Source organism: Copidosoma floridanum, unplaced genomic scaffold (genome assembly GCF_036245765.1).
Source record: "Copidosoma floridanum isolate Cflo_tuat_1 unplaced genomic scaffold, Cflo_Japanese_pri ptg000013l, whole genome shotgun sequence".
Taxonomy (NCBI): domain Eukaryota; kingdom Metazoa; phylum Arthropoda; class Insecta; order Hymenoptera; family Encyrtidae; genus Copidosoma; species Copidosoma floridanum.
The window spans coordinates 10,416,779-10,437,077 of NW_028321890.1; the positions used below are offsets into that span (position 1 = coordinate 10,416,779).

General features: G+C 35.4%; 1 protein-coding gene across 3 annotated transcripts in view; it reads left to right on the forward strand.

Annotated features, from left to right (window-relative positions):
• LOC106645899 (uncharacterized) overlaps positions 1-20,299 on the forward strand; it is a 162,758-nt gene that overhangs the window by 27,332 nt on the left and 115,127 nt on the right. For all 3 annotated transcript variants that reach the window (XM_089590977.1, XM_089590976.1, XM_089590978.1), the window contains exons 2-8: positions 11,472-11,566; positions 11,654-11,808; positions 11,882-12,012; positions 12,356-12,491; positions 12,572-12,983; positions 13,071-13,609; positions 13,690-14,062. In XM_089590977.1, coding sequence (XP_089447103.1) covers positions 11,472-11,566; positions 11,654-11,808; positions 11,882-12,012; positions 12,356-12,491; positions 12,572-12,983; positions 13,071-13,609; positions 13,690-14,062 — 1,841 coding nt within the window. The remainder of the gene's footprint in view (positions 1-11,471; positions 11,567-11,653; positions 11,809-11,881; positions 12,013-12,355; positions 12,492-12,571; positions 12,984-13,070; positions 13,610-13,689; positions 14,063-20,299) is intronic.

Here is a 20,299-nt window from a genome sequence, read left to right on the forward strand (position 1 = left end):
GCAACTTAGCGGTACTTGATTTTTTAAACAGAGGCTAGTTGTTTGGCCATCGGCATTTTTACCAACTGGCACACAACTAAGCGTTGCTTGATTTTAATTATTTTTGAATTAAAAATTTTCTTTCACCACCTGCTTGGCCATTAATATCCGGATCAAACGGCACGCAATAGTGGGTTTTACGCGAAGAGAAAAACTATTGGGGGATATACAATGATTAAGTTTGAAAAAAAATATTACTTAATTTTATTAAAAGGAAAAAAAGGGGTAAAAGTGGCTCTCGAAGCAAGATCCGGGTGGCCGGATATAATTTAAATCGAAATTGCGGACCGGATTCTCCAGGTCACGAATAGACTTCGACCGGACTCTCCAGGTCGTGTGTTCTAGTCTGGCTACTGCTCTCGGTGTTTTACCAAGCTGGCCTGACCATTGAATACATCGACCGGGTTCTCCAGATCGTATGCCTTTAGTCTGGTTACTGCTCTAAGTATACACCCAAGCTGGCCTGACCATTGAACGAAATTTTTTGAGACTGAGCTACACTTAATCTGCACACGGGTTTCGGAAGATTGATCTGATTGAACGACCTGGTACTTATATGGTGCTGATGCTGCTCACCGATCTTGGGTATACTTATAATACTATATATATAGTCTGCGTCTAGCTAAAGTGGGAGAGCAGACGGCCCAAGCACTTGAGTGCGTTGCTCACAGTAATATTGGTAATTCCGCCCGCCCAACTGTTGGTTTGTGTGCTCGACCAAGCGCTTGGTGCTGCTCCTCGCTCAGCTTGGGTAGTCTGCCTACCCAAAGTGGGAGAGCAGACGGCCCAAGAACTTGGGTGCGCCGCTCACAGTAACATTGGTAAGTCCACCTGCCTAACTTTTTTCCAGGGTAGGATTGACAAGTGAAGAAAGGTGTTCTAAGTACTAACGTCTCCGCTGAAATACCAGGAGACATTTTTAGCCAGAGTACAATCTGATCTAGGTTTTGAGGTTTCATGACCATTCTTCCAACCATCCTTGGGCCACATGAGCAGTTATTGTTACAACAGCAAGCCAGGGAAAACAATTCTAAAAAGGCAGCCAAAACGGTGTTTTTTTTGTTTAAGTAAAAGGGTCCCAATCTTAAAAACGTGAAAAACTTGATAAATTTCACGAAAATCTACGAAGGAAGCTGATAAACGAATTATTTATTGCAAAATAGACGTGTGTACCCTTGCAAAAGTTGTTGGACAACATAAGGTACATTTTATAATCGTTGAATAAACTATATTTTGTTAAAGTATAAGGTTTCTAATCTTAGATATGTAGAAAACTTGATGAATTTCACGAAAATCCACGATAAAAGCTAATAAACTAACTATTTATTGCAAAATAGAGGAGTGTACCCTTGAAAAAATTGTTTGACAACATTAGGTATACCTTATTATAATTGTATATATTTTAGTTTGTTTAGGTATAAAGTTTATGAAGCTGAAACTAGCCGTTTCTCTCAGCCACGTGACGGTCACAATACCGCACAACTATAAAAGTAGTTTAAAGCTCTTAAATCTTCCTAATTTTTAAATAGGTAGAAAATGTATTTGTACTTTTGTGGCAATAATAAATGTAGAGATTAAGCTCCAGAACTTTATTGTTCTGGTAATAAAGTTGTGAGATAAACGAATAAAAATTTTCAATTATACATTTTTTGTGAGTTTTAAATCTTGACAGCTTTAAAAAATTGCCCTTATCGTAGATTATACAAAAGAAACTGCAAATCGATGGCCCTTTAGGACCAACAATTATTTAATGGCATAAGGTATGCACGGTACTTACTTTTCAGCACAATTATATTTTTTTCACTTTTTTCAAAACATTTCACATTCCATGTCAACACACGACGGTGTTCCATTTAGTGAGTCTCGGGCGAAGCTGAGACGGAGGGGCCGCTACTATCTTAGGTTTTTTTGCTTACAACGAGCCAAGGTGCAAAATACCTATATACACAGTAAAAATATAAGGTGTGGCGTTGCGCATCCATTTTGATTGACCAATCAGGAACGCTTCCATCGCGCCGCCATGTCTGTCTGCGAATTTCAAAAGCTTTTAAAATATAAAGTATACTAACATCAAGAAACTCGTGAAACAATATATATTTTCTATTTCAATATTTTCATTCCAGTTGTTTCAGTGACCAAACGTATAATTCTTGAATATTTACTCAGAAAAAACTGACTAAATAGGTAATCATTCATCAATTGACGTACATGTATATTCATACGTATGTCTATATCTGTATATATGTCTCACTTCGAGGTGAATGCGGGAGATAAGCCAGCGGCCCCCCCGTCTCGGCTTCGCCCGAGACTCACTAAATGGAACACCGTAGTGTGTTGACATGTAATGTGAAATATTTTCAGTGAAAAATTATACATCTAGTTCTGACACCTCTCACAACAAAAATCTTCTTATTAAAAAAATGTTGGTTCGGAATCCACACAGTTTATTTGGCCAAATAATAAGCTGTAAAAATTAAAAAAATATAATCATGCTGAAAAGTACCGTGCGTTCCTTAAGCAATAAAATAATTATTGGCCATAAGGTACTGTTAATTTGCAGTTTCTCCTGTATAATTTACGAAAAGGGCTATTTTTTAAAGCTGTAAAGATTCAAAGCTTACAAAAAATTTATTATTCAAAAAATTTTTTTTTCCTATCTCACAACTTTATTATCAGAGCTACAAAGTCTTGGAGCTTAATCTCTACATTATTTATGGTAACAAAAATACAAATATATATTCTACCAATTTAAAAATCTAAAAGATTCAAGAGATTACTATGAGGGTTATAGTGAAAAGCTGATCTCTCACTTTATAAATTCTTTCGTCATTTTCTTGACGCCTAAAATTGTATTCATAAGATGCATTTGAAGTTTTCCTTCTAATTTGACTTCTTGTGATTTTTGGCATAGTTTAGACTCTTGTGAGCCCTGAAAGCTATTTTTTTCAACTTTATTAGGTTGTAATATTTTTGTTGGCAAGGTAGTTCGACGTCCGATGAACCTGAAAAGGATCGGTGAGCTTCTTAAGTAAAGTCTTTCTTGACTGAAGTTTCCAGCAAACGTGACTGCCTAGATACCTCAGGGTTTGAAGCTTTGAAGCTAGTTGTAGAGCTCTTTCCCAACGTTTCCTGGTATAACGTTGAAGAGGGTGTCTAAAGCACCTTTTTTTTCAGACTCAGTTGTTTTGATGATCTAAGGCGGAATGGTTGGTTCGTGATGCTTGCCCATTGGTAACTGTCCCGTTGGCTCACGTTTATTATTTTTTCTTTATAGTTATTAGATTCTCCCAGCGCAGACCTTTGAGAGGATCGGTGATTCCTGGTTGAATGCTGAAAGTTGAGAGGGTAATTGTATAGGTAATATAGGGTTGTCAGTCACCGGGGTTTCCAGTCTTGCTACGAACAACTCTGCTCGTGACCTCTGCCAGTAAATGACTGACTTGGTTTAATAGTGGCCGGCTTTACATAGTCTTTGAGTTGACGAATCATCTTCGGAAACCGTAGTAAAAATGTTTTTGTTGGCAAAGTAATTTTAACTTAGGTGACCCTTAAAAGAACCGATGAGATTGATGGCTAAGTTGGGAATGTACTTATAATATCCCTGAAAAGGGTCGGTGGTGAAACTTGTAGCTATTCCTTATTATTATTATTCATGGTGAAGAGCCAGCTGCAGGTAGCTTGGCGCTTATCCTTTGAGTCTCTGTGTACGGAGACCGTATAGAAAAGGAAGTACGCCGCTGACCAAAGAATATCTCGTCTTTAGGTCGTTCCCCGGAGAACCAGCCCTTCATTCGTAGTCAGGTTAGTGGGCCAAGAGAATACCTTCTCTGTAGATATGCCGTTGGGACGATCACTAAGGAAGCCGGACTTCCCATACTCTTCAGGGCTGTCTTCTCTGGCTCGCATATGAAGTAGAAAATTCTCTGACGGCACCAGGTCGGATAGTTGAACAGTCACAAAGCTCTGAAGTGCTGGAGCAGGTTGTGCTCTGGCTAGAAACGTTTCCTGGTATACGCGATTCCAAGGGAGACGTTGACGTTCCGAACGCCTGTTTTTCCGTGGCACTTGTTTATTTTGGGGATCCGGGGTAACAACCAATTTATTTTGCTTGCCCATGAAAGAAGAGTGTCATCGGTCGCCGGGATGCCCAGCTGCACGACGGACTCCTCTGTTCTTGGTGTAGTGCCAATTATCGACTACGATGATTGTCTACTCGATGGGGCTTCTGATAACCACTCTTCACTATCTTTGGTTGTGGGTGGCTTCAATTTTACCTCGACGCCACCTAGCGAATCTTACATAACTAAGGCGCAAAGTTAGCTTATTTTAGCAAAACTTTGAGCTTATTTATCGCTATTGTTATTAACTTTTTCAAAAAAAAAACTTTGCGAAAATCATCTCGGAATCATGACGAATCAGTATGTAAAATTTCAGCAAAATCGGTTCAGTAGTTTTCGCGGTTAGTGATTACAACCGTTTTAGCGACTTTGCTTTATATATTAGTAAGAGTAAGATACAGACTCTGTTGTGCCATGATTTTTTTATTTGGAACGTTCCAAATGAAAAGTCCCTTGCGTACCCAGGTACACTCGTCAGTACACCATTCGAAACAAGTCTAAGACCCAGTTCATATAGTTGCAACACTTTTTCACAGTAGCGTACCTAAGGTCCCCATGCGTCTGATTGTGTCACGCGCGATTTTGAAATTGAAAAATTTTATTAATTTTACAATTTACTTACCATGACCTTAAATACTAGTTTTCGTAATACCCTGTAAAACTATTTTTTTGAACTTAAATACAGGTTTACGTATGCAAACTGAAATTTTCAATCACAAACAAAAAGCTGAGAATGTTGTATGACTAAAATTTACGCGCTTGACCGTGATGTTCTCTATTGTATTAACCGTGTCGTGCGCACTAGAAATTTATTACATCTTTAAAGTATTGAGTGTTGCAACTGCGTGAACTGTGTCGAAGGTGTCTATATAATTCTTCTAATTTATATAGGTATATTGTGCATAGAGTCTGGCGTGCCACAAACTTTTTAATAGAAACGGTTCGAATATGAAAAATCGTTCGCTTCTTTAATAGAGTTATAAACACTACGAGTATAGATGCATTTTATCGACGTCGATTATTCGCTCATCGTTCGCTGATAACTCACTGATCATTTAGTTTCTTGCCAGTATGTATACGCATTGCATGTACATACGTTTACTGATATTTATGTCTGACGGATGTACTATACGCAGTTATTTGAACAGGTACACCTGCGCGCGCGTGTTATACAGACCACACAGTAACCGAAATAAATGAAATGAAATGTTATGCTTACTCAAACTATAAAAACAATAACTGTACGATAGTACCGTTATAAATGTTTATGGTTTTTCATTTACATGTTACTAGTGAATTATTTATGGTTGTAGTACATGTCTATAGTTAAATACGGCAGAGTCAATCAGAAATCTGGACGCGGTTTCCTATCACTCCCTTGAGGATCACTACAAGGTATACATTTAGGGGGTCTATTTCGAAAACAAATCATAGTTGTTACTTATGTAATTTTTTATTTTGAGGTTACAACTCTTAGTCGCGTTTTAATCTGATAAATAGTTATCAATGAGGGAGATACGGGTACGGCTAGCAGGGTGGGTAAACTTGGCACTCCTAATTTATTCTTGTTAAAAAAATATTGTCGTGCAATTGAACACAAAAACTATTTTTTATAACACCTCCTTAATTCCTCAGTAATTAGAAAGTCACAAAAGTCACAAAAAGTTAAGAGGAAATATCTTCGATAACTTTAAAATCACAAGTAAAAAATGACGATCCTTTGATTTTTTTTCGTTGGAAAAACGAAAACAAAAATGTTTTAGGCTCTAAATTACGCATCATCTTGTTGATTAAGTCTTCAGCTTCAATTTGCGATTTTATGCGATGTTAAAAAAAAATAACCTAATCTATAATGTAAACAAACCACAACTTTAGTTTTAGTAAGTCATAGTTATTAGGTTTTACATGCAAAGTATTACACGTTTAGTTAATTATTTAATTTTCATTGTATGGATTACTCGATTTCTTTTATTTACCTATTCCTAATTATTATACGACCGTGTATCTATTTAGTGGTCTGCTTTTTTTGCCCGTTTTCTTATGTCAGTTCTGCCCCACCGTCCTGCCAGCTCTGCTCTGCTAGCGGGTACAACTGGCAGTTTTCAACTATCTTGTTATTCGTTCGATGAAGAAAAAGAATGTATTAATATTAACTAAATTATTACGTTACTGTCTATACATGCTAAACTTTGAGATGCATTTTTGTAATTTTTAAAAGTTGTGATATAAACATTACAGCAATTAGTTAAAGTTAGAGTGCCAGCCACACCCGCACCTTCCCTATTTGAATTTCATGGTTTTTTGATTAAGATACTGCTGCGAGTGTATTTATATACGGACACATGATTTTTATACCTTGCATATGAAAAATGTTTTTAACAAGTTTTAGTGCAAATTTCCGAATTCACAATCGATAATATTGATTGACAGTAAAATTTAGTTAGTTAATAATTGCAGTAATGCATTTTGCCCTCGAAAAAGTTAATGGAGCTGAACTTAGCCTCACGCCGAAGTAGCTTCACCAGGAACAAATCGATCCTTAGGGACCCTGGGGCTTGAAATTTTTTTTTGCTTATTACAGCTGGAAAATAATATATATCATTGCAATTCTTCCACACAAGACTTTTATAAGATGGCCTCGAGGCTATGGAATAACTTGCCCGTCGTCTTGAGGAGGCGGGCCGGAAGCCCCCAATCCAAGATACGTTTGCTTTTCCTCTTAGTGGTGATTGACCTTCAGTGGCTATCGTGTGCTTAACTTGTGCTCTTTTTGACTGACATCTACTTCAAGAACTTGTAAATCACTTATTCCCACTACCAGCTTAATTTTGTCCAGCCTTTGTTCTCATTTTGTTTTTTATATACGTGACCGCTTTTTAAATTTAGTATATTACTAATTTTACACTTTTTTAGCTCGACGTATTTTGTTTTTTTTTTTATTTATTATTTTTGTTGTTTTTTAATTTTTTTGCTTTTTGCTTTTGATCTGTATATGCGTTTTTTTCCAATTCGTTATTTCTAAGTGTTTTGTATGTTATTATTTTTTATCTATTGATATTATTACGTATGTTATTTATATCTTAATTTACTCATGTGATCTGTGCTCTAATCTATAGCTATGCTATTATTTTAAGCTACCTGTACTGTTTGTAAATAAGTTGTCTTGTACTATATAGGGCCCCTGAGCACTTAGTACCAAATAAATAATTCAATTCAATTCAATTAATTATAACGCGTTTTTAAAGGTTTATTAGCTTTCATAAATATTTAAAATTATTGTATTGTATAGACATTTAAAGAATACAAATTGAACCCCTAAAAAAGTTTTCAGGATCATCAGAAGCCCTCTAATTGAATGTCAAAAATGGCTATTTTCAGAAGTTTTAATTTTTTATTTGCAAAACTCATTTTCTTACCCTTCCAAGCACTATTTTATGCTATTTTTTGCTTGTTTAAAAGAATTTTTTTTCGCATTAAAAATCGTAAAAAACTTATTTTATGGAGCTTTTCGCATTTTTTTCACACAGATTTCGTAAAAATTTATTTGCTAAAAATATACTTAGCTATTTGTCCTATTTCTTTGCTAATTACCCCACTAAAAAGTGAAAAGGATACTTTTTTTAACGTGTTAAATGCAGCTTGTTGGGGTGGGCGGCGTTGAACTGATAGGGGAAGTTACCAGTGTCGCTTTCCGAGGCGTCGAAACGTCCCTTCAAATCAATTAACGATGGTGGTATCACATCTGAGCCGTGGGAGCGGTAAGTTCGCTGGTCCTGTTAAAGTCCGGATTGCTGTAGGTGTGTAGCGATTTTGCAGTAATTCTTAAAGAGCTGGATGGTCTAGCCACCAGGGTGATTAGTGTATAGATATATCTTCAAAACTTTTTTTTTTCAAAGTTCTTATAACTATATATATGTTATAACACTTCTACCCTCGTCGGGGTCGTTTTGATTCACCTCGATGATCGTCCCGATGCCGAAATGCTTCAGGATCCTGAAGTATAGGCAACACCAGGACCACACTGCGTACGAAGGGTTTCGGCCGTTCTGTTGGCTCCGGGCTAGTAGCCGGTGACGGGATAGCGGAGGGGGGTTGCCTTCGGGGAGTGAAGGCACTTGAATTGATAGGGGTGGTTCTGATTCTCTGGGTGGGATCGCCCCTTGTCGGCCTGGGAGTATTTGAGGAGGTAGCCTCAAAGAAGTTCTCCAGAAATTGGACGGCTACGTCTCGGGTAGGCTTCTTCAGAAGGAACTCTAGGCAGGTGATTACGACGTATTCCTGTGAAAGGCAGTTGTCAATGCGCTGTCTCGGGGTCAATTGCCTCCACTCTTGGTTGGGCGGCGGTGAAGAGGTCATGAGCATCCGAGACAGACTGAAGAATGAGAAGAGGAGCGAAGAATAGAGGAGGAAAGAAAATAAGGCAAGAACTTTTACGGACAGTGATATTTATTGAATTTGTACGATTTACTTCCATTGCTTCGTATGATTAACAGTAGGTACAGTGAGATACATGCATTACACGTGATCTTTCAAGCGATCTCATTGGTCGTCTCGTGGCCTTTCTTATATACTATTAGCTACTTTCTTACTTGTGATGTTTGCCAGAAATTAGCAGTTGCAACCTAGCGAGCGGTAGGTAGTACTACTAAGCGCAAAGTTTGAAGTCGGAGCTGCGCACAATATTTAAAAAATCAAATTTATTTAAAACGATTGAATTTAAAGAAAAATTTATTATTTTAATAAGTAATAATTAATAAAATAATACCTCGGATGGTAACAAACGCCTGCACTAATTAGCTGGAGGTTCTTCTCGCTCGCGCCCTCTGAGCTAAGCTTAGCCGGACGGCGGAGATTTGGAGTTAAGGACGTTCATTAGACATAGCGTTTTTAGTAGAATATTCCTAAAGTTTTAACAGAATATTCGTTATGCTGTAAGAAAGTCACATGTAAAATTTGAGACCGTTTCACATCACCGTTTTTTAGATATTAAAAGTTGAAAAAATTTCAATTTAAGGGGGCTTGGGCGTTTGGTGTCGTATCTATTGAGGGGCCCCTGTGGGGTATTTGTCATACAAATGATCCTTTGTAATATTTTTTTTATAATCATTTTGATTATACACATGTGTTAACAAAATAGCAATAATACGCGGAAAAGTCATTGGGAAAATCGATATTAAAAAATTTATTAGTTTTCCCGAGGTACCTTGTGTAAAGATGACGGCCCTGCCACGACAAAGCTGACAGCACTGTACTCTCTTGCTCTCATCTGCTATTATATACCTATACTTGTGTTAGACTCAAATTTTCATGCTTGTATGTTTATGAATGTACAGCGCATGCGTACTTAAAGTAGCTGAACAAAACAATTCTCATGTTCGATGTTTTCCTCGCTATTTTCTCAAAATTTAACGTGTTGATCCTATTCTTTTTTTTAAATAATAGATTCTTTATACTTTCAAGTACATGTACCAATTTAATGTGTGGGCCCACAGCTTTTTATTGCGGTAAGGTAGTCTATTGAATTTCGGGTTCCGTTAGGTTGCGTGTTAAAATGACGAATTTTCACAAGCGATTTTCTCGAAAATAAATGTGTTGACCTACCTATTTTGTTTTCCTAAAAAAATCTAGCAAACTTTATCTATATAATCTCTGAATTTCAGACCTAGCCAGCATTTAATTCAAAATCGCCCAAGCCTCCTTAACACGTAACCTGATGGAAGAGTCACATCAAAATGGAATTTATATGTATATAAATATGTCCTTACTAACTGTTAAGAATACACAGCCTTTTAAGGACAATGATCTGTTACAATTTTACAATACAAGCGTTCATTTCAATCATGATGTATCTTATACAACTGACTTAATTTCTTTGGGTGTTCAGTATACTCATGAACTTAAAAATACATACTTACCAGTTCATTAATAATACAATTTTTTTTTAAATCGCATAGTTGTATTTTCTTAGTGAGTATTTCGGTTTTTCTCAAATATGGATTTATTTCGTGGAATACTTTAAATCCGCACATTGAAAAGTAATATTTATTATGCTCATTCATATATTATATGCATTTCACACGACAAATTTACTTTTTTTTATGAAATTATAAAAAAAGCATTTTTAGCTATGAATATTCTTTTTGGGACTGAAACAATTTATTTTAGTTGTTAAAGATACATTATTGTTAACATAAACATTTATATTAGATTTAGTGTCCATAAGAGGCTGAGTATTCTTGTTAATTAGTATCGAAATCTTTTCTCCTGAAGGTAGCGTTGTTTCAAATTGCTGTACAAAATTAATAGGTCAGGTGCATGACCGGCGCTGCTCTCATTTTGGCCCCAAAGCCCATGTTAAAGGCCTCCAAAAGACAGTTAATAAATTTTTTTCCTTCTTTTTTTTTTTTAATCTTTATTTTAAAAAGCTTTTTTAAGGTATGTAAAAACAGATACTTCGGAGTACGAGATAATGGGGTTAATGCACTTGAGGTAAAAGGGTTAATGGGTTTAAGGATGATGGGGGGCGTGGAATTGCATTTCTTAATAATTTTTATCGAGCTAGTTGAGTTATTTTCATTATTTTTTTTTTTTTTACCTACAAATTGCAAGTTATTTTTTCTTTTTTGAGGCAATTAGCTTATTCATTGTACATAAAAAAATTAAACCATTTTCTATTTAAACTCCACAACCCGTGTTAGTGTGCTTAAATCCTTTATACAGTTTTGCGAGATTAAGCATTTGCGGTAAGGAGTTAGGGGGCTTATATTACCTACCTCTAATATCATATTTTTCTTCACTCAGGGGAAAAATTACCGAAGCTTTACGGTAAAAATCAATTCACTTAAGTGACTCCTAACAATTGTGAGAAATTATCAAAAACCCATTTATCAGAGTCTGTGATTAGCGTGTAAAAACATATAAACACTACTAGTGGATTATAGCTTCTTACACTGAGTGATAACTATTATTTTTATTATTATTATTATTATTATTATTATTATTACTACTACTACTACTACTACTACTACTACTACTACTACTACTACTACTACTTCTGCTACTACTGCTACTGCTACTACTACTACTACTACTACTACTACTACTACTACTACTACTACTACTACTACTACTACTACTACTACTACTTCTACTACTACTACTACTACTACTACTACTACTACTACTACTACTACTACTACTACTACTACTACTACTACAACTACTACTACTACTACTACTACTACTACTACTACTACTACTACTACTGCTGTTATTATTATCTTGTATACAATAACTTGAATAATGTCTTTCCAGGCGAAGATAATGATGTTGGTGACGGAATAACAAAAGAAAAGATTTTAAATGGATCACTTTTTGAAGAAGGACCTCCATTATTATATGCCTCTGCGGTAATTTTAGAACATTGTGGTAATCACATATATAAATAAATTTGTCTTTGTACAATTTTGTTTTCGTTTTTTTTTCCGTTCATACAGCACAATCAAGTCGATGTAGTAAGAACATTGTTGAACTGTGGCGCAGATCCAGCTGTTACAGATATTCAGGGTCGTAACGCTTTAGATGTTGCTGCTAATAGTAGAATTAGACAAATTTATATTGAAGAGCTATTAAGAGCTACAGCATCATCTGAGTAAACTAACATTTTTTTTTGGTAGATCATAAAAGTGTGATTTAAGTTTAAATTGAAATAAATTTTATTTTAGTATTGAGAGGGTACAAAGGTTGTTATCAGCTGGAATAAACATTAATTCATGGGACTCAGAAGCAAGTAGAAATACTTCATTGCATTGGGCGGCTTGCTACAGCAATAAAAATATGGTAGAATTTTTGACAGGTATGATTTTAGTGTTTCATTTATATTAGTAGGTAACTTGGTAGTATGTTGTGTAGCTAAGGTGAGAGTACGATTTTTTGCTCGAGTAGTAATCATCATGAGCGAATCACGATGAAACTTACAACTTACGGTAATTAAAGCGATGAATGTTAATTGATCATGAATGTATAAAAGCATCAGATATCTCAGTGGTCGTTTCTTCATCCACTTAATAGTTCAGTGGATGATGAAAGTGTGTTCATTACTCGAGAGGAAAAGATCTTTCACCTCAGTTGCCTACAATACTTTTGCAAAGAGAGTACAACTTTTTCCGTTGATTTTTTGTTTGTTCTGTAATATTCAGAAAAAGGCGCTAATGTGAATGCTGAAAATGGTTGTGGTGCAACGCCGTTGCATGAAGCTGTAAATAGATCAGAAATCGATATATGTCAAATTTTATTGAGCAATGGTGCTAATCCTCTTATTCAAGCAGTTAAAGGGTAAGCAAAATAATTTTTTTTAAATAGTTTCTTACAATAATAATAATAATGACTGTTGCAATAATATTACATATTTTTAGTACGTTTAGTGGTAAAACTGCTTATGATCTGTCAAGGCATAACAACCTGATACAGAGCTTGATAGAAAAATATTTAATTGAAATGCCATCAAAGGAAAGAGAAAGTATATACAGCCCTCCAGAACCACAAGATACCTTGGAAACACACTATTCGCCAAAAAATAATCTAGTTGATACACATCAGCCTCTATCAACGGAATCAATAAAATCATTAGAAAACAATTTTGAAATTCTGTCATGTACTGAAGACTTAAAAGAGCCAGGCTGTAATAGTCCATTACGAACTCAACACTCAGTTATAAATACTGGTATTTATGAGTTGATTTGGCCTGAGCCTAAATGTATAATTGAACTTGGACATACTTCACCTCCATTTATTGTAGGAAAGGAACTTTTAATTTCTATTATTCAAGTACGTTGATTTAACTTAACTTACAAATAAAAAAACTATTTTTGGAAATTAATTAAATTTTTTCCTTTTTATATTTACAAAATACAGAGCAGTGAATCAATACACAAAATATTAGATGTTTGGGAAATTAGCAGATCTCATTTACTAGAATTAGGCTGTGATGTAAAAATTGGTGAGGTGCAGCCTGGATCTGGTAGAATATCTTGTGATAAGAGAATAGAGTGCATAGTGAACCGAAAATTATTCAATGTCACTGAGGGTTATCAATTACACATATCTCAAAATTCAATAAAAGTCAGCGCTGGTAGTTTAGCTGGATTACATTATGCCGTTTGTACTTTTGTGCAAATACTACGCTTGAGCAGAAATCGCACTAGCAATGTCGGAATATGTGAAATTGAAGCAGTATTAATTAAAGACAGTCCTCGATTTTGTCACAGAGGTATATTGTTGGATGTGTCGTTGAGAGGACGAGCTCCAACATTAGATTACTTATTGCACATCATTGACGTGTGGTCATCTTTTAAATTGTCACATCTTCATCTTTATTCTCGTCTAACACCAAGTTGCGATTGGCAGTTATGCTACTCAAGATCGGAAATGGTTACGCTTGATAGATATTGCAGGTAAAGCTATCGATAAATTTTTAGAAATGTTTTTAATAAATCTGAATTTTACAAATAACTTTATTTTTTTCTGGATATAGAGATCGACATTTAGAATTAGTGCCAGCACTTGATGTAGATTCAAACGTAAGTCTTCAACATTTGTCACAAATGTGGCCACTTTTCCAAGAATTGCTGTCTACATTTCCAAGTTTAAGCTATGTGCATATAGGACCCAGACTGGCTAACTTGTTGGTGCAACCAAGTACATTTGATTGTTCTATATCCGTTGACGAGACCATAGAAACAGACATATCTGAAATGCTAGAATCATATTCTAGTCTTCAGCAACTATGGCACATTCTTAACTTGAATTGCGATACAACTGTATTACTGTGTTCAAATGGGTTACACTCCAAGACGGAATTCAAGAGCATTCCAAATAATGTTATACTAGTTGAATACGGTTTCCAAGTAAGTTTAAAAGCGGTGAAACTCATATAGATAGCACTATTTCTTAGACTAATCAATGTAGTATTTTTTTTTCATAAATGCGACGGTTTGTAAAAAGTATTTTAAACTTTTAGTATCATATGAGAATATGTATTGGCTTGAGAATGAGAAAACCTCTATCGACTAGTTTGCATCCACCATGTATTGGCAAGGAAATCAATACAAAATTACTTAAAAATTTTTTAGCTTAGCTACGCTCTGTTGTAGCCTGATATGCAAAATAATTCGTTAAATAGCATAGAAAAATAATTTAATCCATTGAACGTATTTAAACGATTACCAGTCAGTTCCATTAAACTCTAAATAATGCCAAAAAAGATTGTTACCTCTATTAGTTGTCAATTTATGGAATGTGCGCACGTAGTTAAGTACCATAAAAACTCAGTATGATATTAATAATCAATTATATTATTTATTACTAAATACTATCTTACCTATCTTTATAACTATATTTTCCATCATACACATAAACTATAGTTATTTTAAATACAAAGAGTATTTTGAGTATTTTTAATATTTGGTAGATGAAAAAATAGCTTCCGCTCTCTACGACATGTAATACGTACTAAGTGTTTTGTGCAATACGCACACTATTTTTTGATGGATCCTAAATACGCGAAATAAACTTATTATTCAACCAATTTAATTAGTCACATAGCTAAAAAAATCTAATTTAATATTGGTACAAAGTACTTGTTGGAGCGTAAGAAAAATATGGTAGAAAAGGCTAGGATTTGATCTGCCGACGATCCTGGACAAAACGTTCAAATCCCATTCTTTTTTTCCATACTGTTCTTACGCTCTACCAAGTATTTTGTACCAATGTTAAATTGTACTTGCAAAGGTATGTGAGTTATTAAATCGATCGAAAAATGAGTTAATTTAAGAGCGGACAAAGGAAAAAACAGCATGCGAAAGAAGGAGAGAGTTAACAGACGAACATCAAGACGTGAGTAAGTGCATATAATTAGAGATAGCTGCGCTGATACATAGTAATTTAAAAACGAAATAACGAAAAGGAACATACAATTTTTTAAAATAAATTTAAATACTTGAATCAAAAAGAATAGAAAAATTAAATTAAACGAAAATCATTAGTTTACATACTATATATTGTACATATATACGCATGTATAAAATCTATCCATCATAAAAGTTTATACTTTTTTCTATCTTAAATGTACTATATTTACTATCATGCAGTTTTAATAATTCGATCGTGTTTAAAATCTTTTGTGTCAGTTTTTCATGCAATTCAAGTAACAGGATTTTTTTTTAGATATCTTTTCTGCCGACTGTTCTTTTGAGGGATTCTCAGGTACGGAATTGTAATGTCTAAATTAGACGAGAGCAAAAATTCCTTACCGTATTACACAAGCGTGTGTATCTATATCTATCAGTTGGTTCCCAACGTGGGTTGCCCGCGTTCACCCAAAGAATGCTCGTTTTTTGGTTAAGTTCAGGCGAGCGCAGGCGAGCGTGGGTCGATGGCGTACGCCCAATCTCGGTCCCCGAAAATACCTAATAATTGTTCAATAATGACAGTTGAACACGGTTTCTTACGAGAAAACAAGGGTTTTAACTAAAATTAGGGTATATTATAGATGTGTTACAATAAAAAAATCATTTTTATAGATACTATTGAGTAACTAAGAACTAGTTATTAATAGCTTATTATAGTTTCCCTATTAAATTTGTACATTTTATCTGTTCTTTACAATATTTAGCTTTTTCTAACTTTAAATTTGTTTCCATTGGTGTGTCATAAAGTTGTATTTCTTTTAGCTTATATTTTTGTGTTACTAGTTGAATATATTTTTGTTGACTTAATTTCATAATATGCTTATCTTTCTTATAATTCGTTTCAATATCAATGTAATCTTTAATTCTTTCCAAATCTTTCGTAATAAATTTCTTCATCATTTTCTGTTTTATTAATTTCATCTTCTCAAAATCCTTACAGCAAATTAAAAATTCATCTACAAATTTTAATATTTAAATTGGATTTAATCCTTCGTTTTTAATATAAAGACAAAAGTCTCAATTACTTCATTTGAAATTTAATTTTTTTATAAACTCATTTAATGTTTCATACTCCATTTCACAATGCTTGATTTCATTTACAAGCTATATGTCAGATTTAATTTTTCTATTTAGAAACGCTGTTTTGACATTAATTTTTTCAATGAATAAATCATTTTGATAACGGTATGATAACAAGACTTTTAATGTCTGCATTTTTCCTACTGGTGAGTAAACATTTCCAATAATTCTTTATACTGAAAACCTCTTAACTACTAAGCTAGCTTTATATGTATCATCATTCCTTTCCTTGTATATCCATTTAATATCTGAAATTAATTATTTCCAGATTCATAGCTTCTTGCTATTTTTTATCTTCTTTATAACTTATCACCTTGAATGTTTTGGGTAGATTATAATTAATGTAATTAACATAAATAACGTGTGTAATTAGATTACCATATTCTTCAATTAGACTTTCTTGCCTTTCTGACTTCCTAATTTGTAATTTATTATTTTTGTGTGTTTGTCCAGAATTTAGTCGTTGTTGTACGTTTTCATTTTTAATTATAGTTGCATTAGCATCGTTATTTTTAGATTCACTTCTATTTACATAGCTATTTTTATGGTCATTTTCTTTTAAGGTCTTATTTTTAGAAATCTCATTTTTTAAATTTTCATTTAAATATATTATTTTTATTTTATATTCAACGACCTCTACGTGTCTAGCAATTATAACTTGATTACTCAACAAAACTTTATAACCTTTTTTTGCTGTTACGTGAATTATAATGGCTTTAATGCGTATGCAAAATAAAAGAGATTCGAAGAATTTGAATTAACACATTTATTTTAATCATCACCCCGTACTTGGATAACTGTTGGTTGCAGCGATATAGGATTCATCGCATTTCGTTTCTCGCGTCGTTGTCTCTATTTCTCCTGCCTGTAAACATTCTCAATAAATTTAGTACTAAAGGAACCCCCTACTTTAGGAATCTGAACGACCCTGCTGCCGTGCCTAGCGCTATTTCTGCCGCCATCCATGCGTACTTTTCCCTGTCAGAAAATTTTTCCTCCGTTTGATCTATTTAACGTACACGTTAGATTATTGCCTAGCTGTGTACCCGCTGTTAATATATCCTCGAGGCCGTGTTCCTGACTACCGAGTTCCTGCAATCCATCTCTTTCTATTATTGTTTTTATTAGATTCAGCGTCACATCCCCTTTCACCAATTTTATCCCTTGTATTATTTTCTTCAAGTTAAAATTCGGATCCTCAAAATGGACTACCTGGCGCTGACCTTTCTCTTGACCCGATTCCAGTCTTGTTTCTAACGTTTAGGCTATGCAGTTTCTTGCCAGATTTATATCTCCAGCGTGTGTTACTTTTAGTGTCTCGTGGTCAGAGTTTTTGCACTGCATGTGTGCTTTTTCTTCTCTCCCGGTACTGAATGCGTGTTGGTTTTTTGCATGAAGGCAAGTCCAATATTTATTATTTATTTTATTTATTTATTTATTTTAGAACTTTGTCTAACTTTCTTTGACTACAAGCCGAGTTTTGCATTTATATATTTTTATTCTTACTTATTAATATCTTATTATAGTTAATTCTAATTACGAAAACATTAATTTTTTTCATCATTACAAGAATAAAAACAGAGAGAAACGTATTTTACCTATGGATAAAGTATGAGATCAAAAGCGATTGTAAAAAATTCTAATACAAAGACAACTATGTGACAAGAATTTTTCGGCCGGGAAAACAGCCGTCCCGAATTTCCTCACAAAAACTCGCTTACTTACTCCTCCTCGTCTCTCTCTACTGGATTCCTCTCCTCCGGGAGGTTTGCCGCTGGTGCTCGGCTCGGGAACGCCGAACACTCCTGAAAAGAAAACTAGAAGGGGACTTCGGGGCACCAACCACAAAAAAAAATAACTCCCTGGTATCACTTTCACAGCGCGCGCGCGCTATTTATTCTCCCTTCTCTACTCTTTACAAGTCCCACCTCCCTCTCTCTCTCTCTCTGTAGGTATATATTTGTATATATATGTATAAATATATATTGTTCCACTGTCCTCGAGGTAAATATCCTGGGGTGAGCGCCTCCTGGTCGTCCGCCGCCGGCTTTAACCTTTATTCGGTTGGCGGTGACCTGTATCTGAATCTCTCACTCACACGCACACGCTCGCACACAACCCCACTCACACCTCGTGTCTCTCGACCTTTCTCGAATGCCCTGAACTCTGATAACACCTCTACCCACGACTACATCCCCTTATCACGTCTACACACACTCATCCGCGCCCGCTGGGATCGTCCCAACACTATCCCGTATACCACCCGGTGCACTGTTTACAGCACACTTACCTCCTGGTTATCTTTGCAGGGTACGACTACCTGGAACTCGTCTCACTCGTCGTGACGGCTCGGCAATGCTCTCGGCCTCGGGCGATCTCTGTTGCTCTTGCCCGATAGTCTCTGAAATATCTCCCGTTCTGGTCTCGTGGATGCTCGTCACTATTCTGGTTTTCTCTCTCTCGTGATTCCTGCAATCCTCCTTGACTCTGCTCTCTCTGATGCCTCTCACGGTACTGACTATGCTATACTATGCAGTAAGTCTGCATAGACGAGCGCGCTCCTCCCGTCGCACCACGGAACCTCTAACGTTCCTAAAATCCGGTAAATCGTTGGAGGTTTCCAAAACTAAACTCCTGATGCGACAACCTGGCCCTCGGTTTCCTCCCGACGCGTCGCGAACTCCTATATCTTTCCTCTCTTTCTTACACATACACTCTCCCAACCATACCTCACACACCGTCAACTTCTCTCGTTGCCTCTCGTCCTCCTCTCTCCTCTTGGCTCGTAGTCCGCGGCACCGACAACACACATTAAGAATGTGTTGTGAAACGATATGTATATAAAATATATACAGTATCATAGGACTCGGTAGCCGCCAATGACTCGCCCAAAAATATAGGTATATAGTGACGTGATAGCTTCAGCTACCACGTCACAACTACTACTTGACTTTTATTTTATATATTTTATTGTTATCATTTTACTTAAAGTCCTCTATTAAGTCTTTATAATCACTAGAATCACTTATTGATTTGACTTATAATTTATCATCTTTTTCACAGCCTTGAATCATGTAATTCTGCTACACTATTTAAGACAATTTAACACATGGGCCCAGTACACACCCACATTAATTATGTCACTTTACTTTATGCTTTCCTACACTTGTATCTACCATGCTTTCCCATTTTTAATTTTTTGTTGTAAACACACATGCACTAAAACTTTTTACTTTCACTTTTTTTCTTTCCATGATGTATTCTCTTTTCTTTGAGAATACATCACCTCCCCTCTCCGTTTCTTCTTTTACTTCTCCGTGACTGTAGACTGGAATAAGCTTTCCTTGTACATCTCCTTAATTTCAATTTTAACATCTTCTACTCCTCTCTCCAGTTCTTCCGCTTTATTCTTCATCTCTGTCTTCTCCTCTTCGTTTTTATTTTTTCCGATTGTTGTTTTTCTGCACCAATTTTTTATTTTTTTCCAGCGTTTCTCTCTGCTTTGCCCTCTCTTATCTTTTATCCTTTCTCTTGCCTTGATTTCTTCGAGACTTTTCTGAACTTCCTCCATCTTTTTTCCATTTTTGTACACTTGACTAAAACTTTGCCCAGTGTGCCTGCATGAAGGCAAGTCCAATATGTACCCTTTAATTTGGCTAATACAATGGGAAATTCTGACGGTTTCTCCATGTTCTCACCTAGTATGAGTCGTATCTCGCAGAGGTGGTCTTTCTCTACCTGCATTGGCTCTATTTGTGTACAAATATTTATTTCACCCAATTTTTTGCATTGATCCATTGCCTGCCACGATATTGGTGCAAATCTCTTTTTGCTCGTGCTACTTGCTATGTACTCATATGTTGGTTGTAAGTAAGCTACCACGTTCGTTACGTTAAATTCTTGCTGTTCGACCGACAACAGTGATATCATAGGGAGGATTCCTCTTGTCACTAGTGGTATCTTGATATATTATATAATACTCTTACTAAGCGCTATTTTTGCTACCTCTAATATTCCTGCTATCTCTTCTTCTGTCGTGTTTCCTACTCTTGGAAACCTGAGGTCCAGTCGAAATTGTTCTACTAATATTTCTGC